The sequence below is a fragment of the Pterocles gutturalis genome, unplaced genomic scaffold (assembly GCF_000699245.1).
Source record: "Pterocles gutturalis isolate BGI_N339 unplaced genomic scaffold, ASM69924v1 scaffold14043, whole genome shotgun sequence".
NCBI classification, from domain to species: Eukaryota; Metazoa; Chordata; class Aves; order Pterocliformes; family Pteroclidae; genus Pterocles; species Pterocles gutturalis.
This window is the reverse complement of record NW_010123425.1, coordinates 1-9738: the sequence shown is the minus strand read 5'-3', so window position 1 is coordinate 9738 and position 9738 is coordinate 1. Positions and strand designations below refer to the sequence as shown.

General features: G+C 39.4%; 1 protein-coding gene across 1 annotated transcript; it reads left to right on the top strand.

Moving 5' to 3' along the window:
* Positions 1-731: 731 nt before the first annotated feature.
* LOC104465012 (estrogen receptor beta-like) lies at positions 732-9536 on the top strand (the record flags this gene model as incomplete). The annotated part of the gene is given in 5 exon segments (XM_010077901.1): positions 732-1198; positions 5922-6097; positions 8735-8851; positions 8911-8918; positions 9404-9536. Coding segments are annotated over 5 exon segments (868 nt in total), but the record flags the coding sequence as incomplete, so codon positions are not given.
* Positions 9537-9738: the final 202 nt, after the last annotated feature.

The following is a 9738-nucleotide window of genomic DNA, read 5'->3' as shown; positions in this document are numbered from 1 at the left end:
CTGGACCTTATGAAATCAATCGAGGTCTTTCTTTGGAAGGATCTGCATATTGTGACTCCTACTTTTATAATGGCTCTGTTCAGAGGTGCCGTATCCAGGGACCTCTCAGGGATGAAGTTGCCTTGCTTACTGACATCGCTTCCTCCTCTGGGGAGAGGGATGCGCAGTGGAGTTCTGGCTTTGGAAGGTAAAGGAGACCTATGTGTGTGTTTGTGTATGTTCCAAATACCTGCTTTTGCATGTTTGTGCTAATAACAGAAAGGCTGAAGTAGTACACACGGCAGGAGCAGGGGGTGGTGAGTTTTTATAGAGAGAATTGATTTCTCAGGGCACTCTAGTGTTGTGGACCAAAGGGGAATTTTACCTCTGACATAAAGCAGTTTTACCTTAGTTGGAACAAGTTACTTTCGTGAAGATCCAAGTTGTCACCGGCATCTTTATTTCAGACTTCAAGTGATTTTGTTGTTGTTATTAATTTTTAAAGGGAGTCTAAATTCAATGTGTGTCTTAGCTTTCATTTTTAAGGAAGTTCTAGAAAGCTTTCTTTTTCTTAAAGGTAGTAAATTTGTACACTGACTGTTTAAGTGCATTTGGTATGTAATCTGTTTTAACAGGATATTTTTATATTTTCTGTTTTACTGATTCCTCTTTTCTTTTCTAGAAAAGACTTAATACAGAACTTTCTTACTTTTTAATTCAATTTTTTTTATACCTTACCGTCTTAGGATGAATATTTAAACAACAGTCTTCAGTCTTTCTTCAGAATGTCCCTGTGTGCCTCTTCTCACAAGGACTTTTCTCAGTTGCTGCCACTTCAGGATATTGGATGCAATAAAACAGAAATTAAGAACTCACCCGCTGGTATCATCTCTCCAGTTCCCCACAGCTGTAATCAGTCCACGCTGACAGCAGAACACAGTCCAGTCTATATTCCCTCATCCTACATGGAAAACAGACATGAATATCCTTCAATGGCATTCTGCAGTCCGGCGATGATTAATTACAACATTGCCAGCAATTTTGGTGACTCAGAGAGTGCATCTGTGAGGCAAACATCAAGCCCCAATGTGTTGTGGTCTGCTCCTGGCCATCTCTCCCCTCTGACATTGCACTGTCAGTCATCGCTTCTGTATGCAGAGCAGCCAAAGAGTCCGTGGTGTGAAGCAAGACCGATAGAACCCGTGCTACCTGTGACCAGGTGAGTACTGCTCATTTCTTTAAAACTTTGCCTGAAATTATTTCCAGTTCTTTAGTTCTTTTAAGTATTTTCTTTTTACATTTGGCTTCTATATGTTGATCTCTCTGAAAAACAAAAAAGCCTCCACCAAACAACAAATCAGTCCTGGGGTTTGTGGGATTTTTTTTAACGTAACTTCTGAAATAGGATTTCTTTTTCAATACCTACTTAGAGAACTATACACTGACACAAAGCATAACAAATGCCTTCAGTGTGGGAACTGTTTACTGTGTATAAAAAAGTTCAAGACTGCTAGGTACTACTTTGTATAATAAAAATGAATTTTGCTCTGGCAAATTAAATTCTTTGAGTGAAAGAACTAAAGGTTCATTCTTTTATACAACATTTTTTAAAAATTCTGTTTTATCTGGATTTTTTGTTTTGTTTGTTTGTTTTTTTATTTTTTACTGCATCTAACAGTTGTGAAGGCTTTTCATGAACTTAGAATTCAAGGGAAGTTCTACACATTTACTCATATTACAAACCATACGCAGTGTGTAGATCATCAGCTGATGAAATCACTCCATTCATGGGCACAGCAGCTGTTGGATGGATGGAAGCGCAGGGCGTTGCAGATGCTGTTCCTGTTTTAGCAGCTGTATGTTTATTCACAGGGCTCCTTATTTAGCTTCAGCAGTTATTGTCAGTATGAAAAATAGTGTGTCCTGGTGACAGTTTTAGTTCAATTGTTGATAAAGGATTTGCGCTACTTTTGAGACTACCCACGTTCCTTCTGTGATGGGATGTTGTCTGCACAGGGCTAAGGCATGAGATCTACGTCTACTTCAGACTTGGAGGCTGCACAGATCTTCAGCCTGGCCACCTGACTAGTCTCTCTTTGGAGTCAGCAGCGAGTAGCAGGCAGTTCTGGAGTGCAAATCTGCTTTAAGCGTAGGTGTGTGGATTGTGAGAAGCTGTTTGGGTAGCACTGATGCACTAAAGAATTCCCCAAGTAGGTCTAATGTAAATAGGGCTAACATCCAAACTCTGGTTAATGTTTCCAAACTTTGACAGCCCCGGGAAGGATGCTGTAGGTTAGTGTCTGAAGCTGTGCAGATGATGGGACAGCAGCTGGAATAACCCAAGAGGAAGAGCACCCCATCTGATGCTCTGCAGTGTGCGCTCTGCATAGACAGAAGGGAAGCCAAACCTGCTGCACTGGAGTTTAAGTAAATATGTCTTCTGCCATTTGTATAGATTCATATAGGCTATTGCTCTTGTAGCTGATGATGACCTGGGTTAAAGAGGAAAAATGAGATCTGGAGTCTAAATTTATGGATGATCTTTATTGTTCAAGTGGCAAGTAACTGTGTTGCTTGGTAGCTGGACCTTCTCAGTGGTTCATTTGTCTCAGTATGATGCATTGTAATCCCTCCTTTGTGTATAGAAGTTGTAAAAAAGAAAAAATAATTTGACACAGAAACACAAAAAGTAAGAGCTGTAATTCCCTTATTGTGGATATCTGTCCTGAAATAAGGCTGTAAAAAAAAAAAAACAAAACAAAAAAAAAAGCCCTGTGTTTCCTTTTGCTTTATCCTTTGGTGAGGTCTTAAATTAGTGTCATGAACATTGTATTTATTGCCATGGGAACAATGACTGTGACACTACAGATTCATAGATTATACCTTGAAGGAAGAGTTCTTGGGATTGAAGCTTAAAGGAATAGCTATGGAGGAAGGGAGAGACTAGTGCTGCAAAGTGTAAGTAATTTTGAACAGCCTTGTAGTCTGAGAAAAGGGATTTTGTTTGAAAGGTAAGAAAGCAGTACTACATATTTAGGCCTGTTACACAGTTTAGTTTACCTTTCAGAATAGAGCAAGAGTCCCAGCATGAGAGGAGTTTTTTTTTCCCTTGGTGTAAATTTCTGTTAACATTATCTCAACTAATGTGATCCATTTTGCTAAAGCTGATCACAGCGTAATTTGTATCTCCTTGTACATCAGGTTGAAAGAAGGAACCTGAATTCTCAGCGTTCCCTTTCCTCACAAGTAGGTAATTAGGAGACATAATAGATACTGAATAACCTAAACAATCTTGCTGATTCCTTCTCCTTTAGGGTAATCATCTTGTCACTGTTCATGACTAGCAGGAAATCACTGACTTGTTACTTTAAAGAAAAATCTCAATTATTTTTATGGAAACATAATATCTCTATATAGAAACCGTGATCATAAAAGAGAGAGAAGTTTGGGAGGTGTGAAGTGATAAATGCGGTTCCTCAGTAGCAGCCAGGGTACATCCCCCATTTTCCTGCATCCCTTGGTGCAGGAGCGTTGTGGGCATCCAGCCAAGTCCTGACAGTCCTGCAGGACCTGGCAGCTCATTCATCTGCTGGGCACGCTGGAGTGCACCAGTCCCAGGAGCACTGGGAGGTGGTCTCTAACCACATGTGGGGCTACCTGCACTGGTTTGCTGTTTGTGTGGATCCGTTGTCTGATTGCCAGGTTCTCAGGGTAAAGAACACGTACCTCAAAGCTCCTGACTATTTCCTAATTTTCCTAAATGGTTGGGTTTGAACCTCCTGCTGCAGTTCTCGCAGAAGAGCAGATTTGACGCCCATTCAGCCCGCGGGAGGAATTCGTTCCAGATTGTTGCTCTGTGTGCAAGCTGTTTGCCACAGCCTGTGGAAGTCACACAGCTTGCATGTGTGCAGGGTGACTGTCGTTAAACTTTTAAGCAGGGAAAGAAAAAGTGTTTTTTAAAACACTTGTCATGACTGGAAGGTAAAAACCAACACTCCTCAGTGAGATGTTATGGGGTGTGCTTTTTCTTTATTTTCATCCATAACATCTCGGTGCTTTAATGAGGCCAATAAACATCTCTCTGTACAGCATATCCATCAGTCACTGAGATGCTCTCTAGCTGATTTTGATTCTCTTCTGACTCTCACAATTGGATCATGATTCCCAAGTAGAGCTTAAAAACATACCTCTTCTATTAATGTGAAACACCAAATTACTTTTTCTTCCAAATACAGGGAAACAGGAAAGAATAGCAATACTTTCCCCTCCTTGCGTTAGAAGCATATTAAGCATGTGTGATATAGTCCCTTTATTCTAAGGGGGAGTTCCCCACCACTGGTCTTCCCAGTGTGGCAGAAGGGAGGAATAACTGAACACCCTTATGCCCTGCAATGTCTGAATGAATTAATGTTTTTTAAGAGCTTGCAGTAACTTAATTGTACAACAAATACCTTATTTTTTCTGTTTTGGAGTTTGCTTAAAGAGCCATCCTTTTTCCTTTCCAACTTTTCTACTAGGAAATTGGAGCATGTTCTCCTCAAATACTTACGAGCTTGATGAATTTTAGTTGGCATGTGGGTGTGTTTGTCCTTACCACCTGTCATGTAGCCAGCACAAAGTCTACTTTTAATATGTTAGTTAAAGGCTCTTTGACAGCACTTTTGGCATGTTTCTACTGTTTAAACTTGCTCTCACTGGTGAACAGGTTTCTTCTGCCCTAGCAACGTACCTTTGTTCTTTAGAAGTCATAAGCCGTGCTGCCTGCTGTCTTAGCCCAACTGATATTTCTTCTCCTCCCTAATCCTGCTGGAAGGTAGGATGAGGAAAATTCTGCGGTTCCTAACTTGTGCCTCTGTACTAAAGTTTATAGGTATAAGTTGACTATACAGCTTTCCTTTTGTCAAACTGCTGATGAGAGTTTGCACATGACACTATTTTCTCTCTATCTAGAAACTGTATTGACCATGAAGGTAAGGCATGCAAAAACCACCAAGAGAATGAAGTCCAGAGAAAAAAGTACACAATGGATGTGCTTTCTAAGCCTAAAAACCATTTTACTGATAATCTAAGTTCCTTTCCTCTTGCTGTTTACAGGATCTTTGTGTCAGGAATTGGCTGTTATTTCATGTTTTTATCCTGTTCTAATTTTAATCCAGTCACTAAGAATAGTTCCAATAAGTTGGAAGTTCACTTCATGAATGGCTATATCTTATTAATTTATATGGAGCAATATTTTTTAATGTAAGAAAGTGTTTTATTTATTGCATTTCTCCATTCTTCTTGTGGTCATATTTCCTTTTATTTAGCATTAGGGTGATCAACATGGGTTGTCACCTTGAACAGAAAACTTTGTTTAACAGTGTGAGTTGATCTTGTAGGCTGAGATTCACATCTCAAAATAGTAGCCTCCAGCATCTCATTGAATGAAGAAAGCCTCGTTTAAAGGATGAAATACTTGAGACTAGATGTCTATTGCTCTATCTAGAATTCTGCATTGCTAACAGTACGAAGCAGCTGCAGCTCTGTTCATGGTAGTGTTTGTCACGTCACTCCAAGCTGTCTGGGTTCTCATTTTCCATGCAAAGCTTCACAAAGGCAAAGTCCACTTGGTTCACAAATTCCTGGACTTGCACATTTCCAAGAATTCTTCAAGATCCATCAGCATTCCATATGATTTTCCCAGAGTTCATGCAAATGACACATCAGCGGTCCAGGTTTATGCTTTTGGGTACTTTCAAACTTTACAGCCTGTCGCCATTGAAAGCTCTGACTATATGCTTTAACTAACCTTATCAGAAAAAGGCTTCACAGTGTTTCACGCTATCCTGTGTTCCGTAATAAGTAGACTAGAGAGAAAGAGAAGACAATGGAAAATAATGAAACTCTTTGCAATGTAGATTATTTCTTCCTGTTTTATAACAAATGTTTTTCTTTTCTATTAGAGAAATGTTAAAAAGCAAAACTAATGGCAATGACTGTACAAGCCCAATTGCAAATAACCCTGGCTCAAAAAGGGATGCCCACTTCTGTGCAGTCTGCAGTGACTATGCCTCAGGATACCACTATGGGGTCTGGTCATGTGAAGGCTGCAAAGCATTCTTTAAAAGAAGTATTCAAGGTAGGAGAATCAGCTTTTGATAATTTTGCTCAAGTTGTTTTGTATGATCAGGGGAGGCAGCAGTTGATCTACTAATGCTGGTGTATGGTGCTGCATGCTGAAAATAGAGCATCACGTGATTTGAATACTTTATCTTTTGTCTGTTATGTTATCAAGATCTGGAAACATTACAAAGTGAGCAATTGATTTATTTAGAGAAGAGGTGGAATACATAGCATAGGAGGGCCCTGCAGCAGAGGCCTCGGTGGGATGGCACTGCAGACCTGTGAATCTGATTGCAGCTCGTGTCCTAAAGTAGACACAGTAGTTGTGAATTTGTTACAATGGACACAGAGTAGGTAATTATCTGGAGACTTGGCTTGCCAGGAACTACTCTTGACAAGAGTGTGTTGCCTGAAGCTGTTGAGTCACAGCTTATAATATCTACACAGTATGGAGGATATAAAAACATGTGTAGCAAGCATTAGGTACCAATCTGATTATTGCTATTTCTCTGAATTTTCCCAGAGCCCACATTGTGGTATTTCTTACTCTGCCAGATTTCTAGCTAAGGTTTCCATTTAAGTATTTAAATTCTTAAACATTTGGTATTCAGTTCAGATTTGCTGAGTGGCTGCAGTATGAAGTAAATGTAGATCTCTAGTTATCGTGTTCTTTGGCCTCATCTGGGGCCTCTTGGTAGAAATTTAATTGGATTGATATTGGATACTACATGCAGATACTAACAGAGAAACTCCTGTAATTTTTTGATCTGTAATGTTTCCTTCCTCTTCTGCACAAAAAGCCTTCAGCAATCTTGAGATATTTTCTTCTGGCTTAATATGGCAGAGTTGGTGTCACCATTAGAACCAAATTTAATTCTAAACTTGTTTGCCTTTCCAATTTCTTGCGCAAGTTCTGCATGGGTGAATAACAATTACTATAAACTGATGCAAGTTCTTGTGATTGCTAAAATAATTGAAGAGAACCTTGTCTCCAGTTTGTCACAAATGGAGACTTAATTTGATCTCAAAGTGTTTTCTGTCAGGAAAATTATTTGCCTGCTCTGCGTTGCTCACATGTACTTTGGCCGTGAACAAGTTACCCATTGTGGCCTTTTGTACACCTTAATGTGCCCTGTCAGGTAACGTTTGCTTGTAATTCAAATAAATGAAAGTAAGTTCTTGGCATAAAACACTACCAAGAACTCAGTTGGAACTGTTGTTATGAAGGATATTGCTTATAAAAAAAAACAAACTTCTGGGCCTACCATAGACCAAAATGTTGGGCTACTGTCCAACTAGAATTAGATGGTATGACTGAGCAACTGCGTGTGGTCTCCTCTGCTTGTCCAAGTTTGTAGTGTGGTGTATTCACCCGACGTCTCTGAACATCTGCCTGAAAGCTAAATTATCCCAAGGCCACAGGAGTTTTAAACCACTTTATACTTCTGTGCGCTGGGGTTATAGTGCAACAGAGAGCTTCCTCCTCCTTTCCCCCCATGTTGTGTGAAGAGTGATAAACAGTAATTTGTTTTTCAGCCATATCTGCCAGTAGGAAATAGGACAAACTGTAACCTGATCTCTTCTTTTTAAAATTGTCGGTTCAAAAATTCAAGGTTAAAATTATTTTAATTTTGCAAGGAAATAGTCACAATGGTTCAGTTAAATAATTATTCTTGGGGACATGAACTCTTGGACTTGCATCAAGTTAAAAAAAAACCCCTCTAGTAGCTGTAACTTTGCCTGATCTATTCTTAAAGTTTGAAAAAATAATGTAAAAAACAACCTGAGAGAAAAGAGATCAAGAAATGTAAATGAGTGACTATTTTTTGCATCCTTTGGTAACTACTGCAAGAGAGATTTCCAGTATTTGGCAGGAGATAATTTACACCAAGAGCATACTCAATCCAGTTTACAGTAATAAACCTTTAGACCAGATTATTGATTAATGATTAATGAAATACAATAAAGTTAAGGGGTTTGGATGGGGACAGGGTGCAAGAGAAGAAGAAAACAGAAGAGGCTGTAGTGGAAACACTTGTCCAGAATATCTAAAAGTTAGACCTTGTGCTTGTGCTTTACTTTCTACTATACCGTATGCATTACTTTATACTAGTCTTCTTTCTCTCTTGGGCTGCTTTTTTAAATTAACTTTGGTCCAGGGTCAGTCCTCCAAAGGCGTCTTCGTTCCTGGAACTCACCACGTCAGAGAGAGTTCAGTAAATAGAGCTGCAGTTTACTTAAATCTTTGCAGGACTGTGTGCACTGCTGCTTTCAACTCTGACGAGGGGAAAAAAAAACCAAAAAACTACCATCTGCCATCTGTAGAATCCCAATACACAGTAAGAAGTAGGAGATTGGGAGCAAATTTCTACAAGAGCATATGTCCCATTTTCAAAAATGGGTTGCTATTAGAAGGTTCTTGTTATCAAAGTCATCACTAAAAGCTGCTCTATGTTGTCTGGTTACTTTTTGAGGTCACAGATTGATGTTTTCGGTAGAGGATAAATATGCATTTTTGCATCAGTTAAATTAATGGAGCTTAAATATATGCATAAGAAGCTGAGATGCTTAAAATAATGAAGGACCTGATTAGGGAAATGACAAAGAGAAGCTGTTGGAGATGTTAAATGTTCTCTTTTAAACTCTGCTGCAGGACATAATGATTACATCTGCCCAGCTACCAATCAATGCACGATAGACAAAAACAGGCGCAAAAGCTGCCAGGCATGCCGGCTACGGAAATGCTATGAAGTGGGAATGATGAAATGTGGTGAGTTTTGTGTGTCTATGTTCTTTGCTTGGGGTTTACTGCTTATTTTTCCCCTGCAGTCAATTCTGTACAGCCCTCTTTTTTTTTTTTTTTTTTTTTTTTCTTTGCTTGGGGTTTACTGCTTATTTTTCCCCCCCCCTCTAATTTTTTTCCCCCCCTTTTTTTTTTTTTTTTTTTTTTTTTTTTTTTTTTTTTTTTTTTTTCCCCCGCTTGGAATCCTAAAAAGTCATAACAAGCAATTAGAGCAAGGTTTAAGCTTGTTTTATAGGAAGGAATACATCAGTTCTTAAAGCAGAAAAAGACTTAATTTTCAGAAAAATAAACAGTGGGAAGGAGTAAGGTGTAGGTTCAGCACAGGAAAACCATGGTACTTCTGCAGAGCTCTGCGAAGGCTCTTGAATGTTACATTCTGCAGAATGGGAACCCAAGACCTGCTGCTGCCTGAGCCTCAAACCAAACTGAAATCCCTTCTAATATGGGGTAAATGAGCCTGTACTGTGTTCTGCTGGCTGAATGTAATGCAAGAACAGCAGTGCTACATCAGAGCAGTAGTCAATTAACCCAATATCCTGCCTCCAACAGTGTAAAGAGTGGAATGAGACTGGTACCTAAGGAAAGCTACTGCTGACAACGCCAAGAATTCTCTTCCAAGAATTAACAGCTGGGGACTTCTGGTCTAGAAAAGGTTTCTTGTATTATAATAGCTCTCAATATATTAATGGAATGACAACACATTGTCCAGTGTCCCTCTTTTTAATCCTGTAAAGTCTTAGCATCTACAGCATCCCATAGCAAGGAGTTCCGCAACTTAAGCACACATCATGTGAAGAGCTAGTTCTGTGGTTGCCAGGCTTTTCTGTGGGGATTTGGTGGGGCAGCAGGGGGAA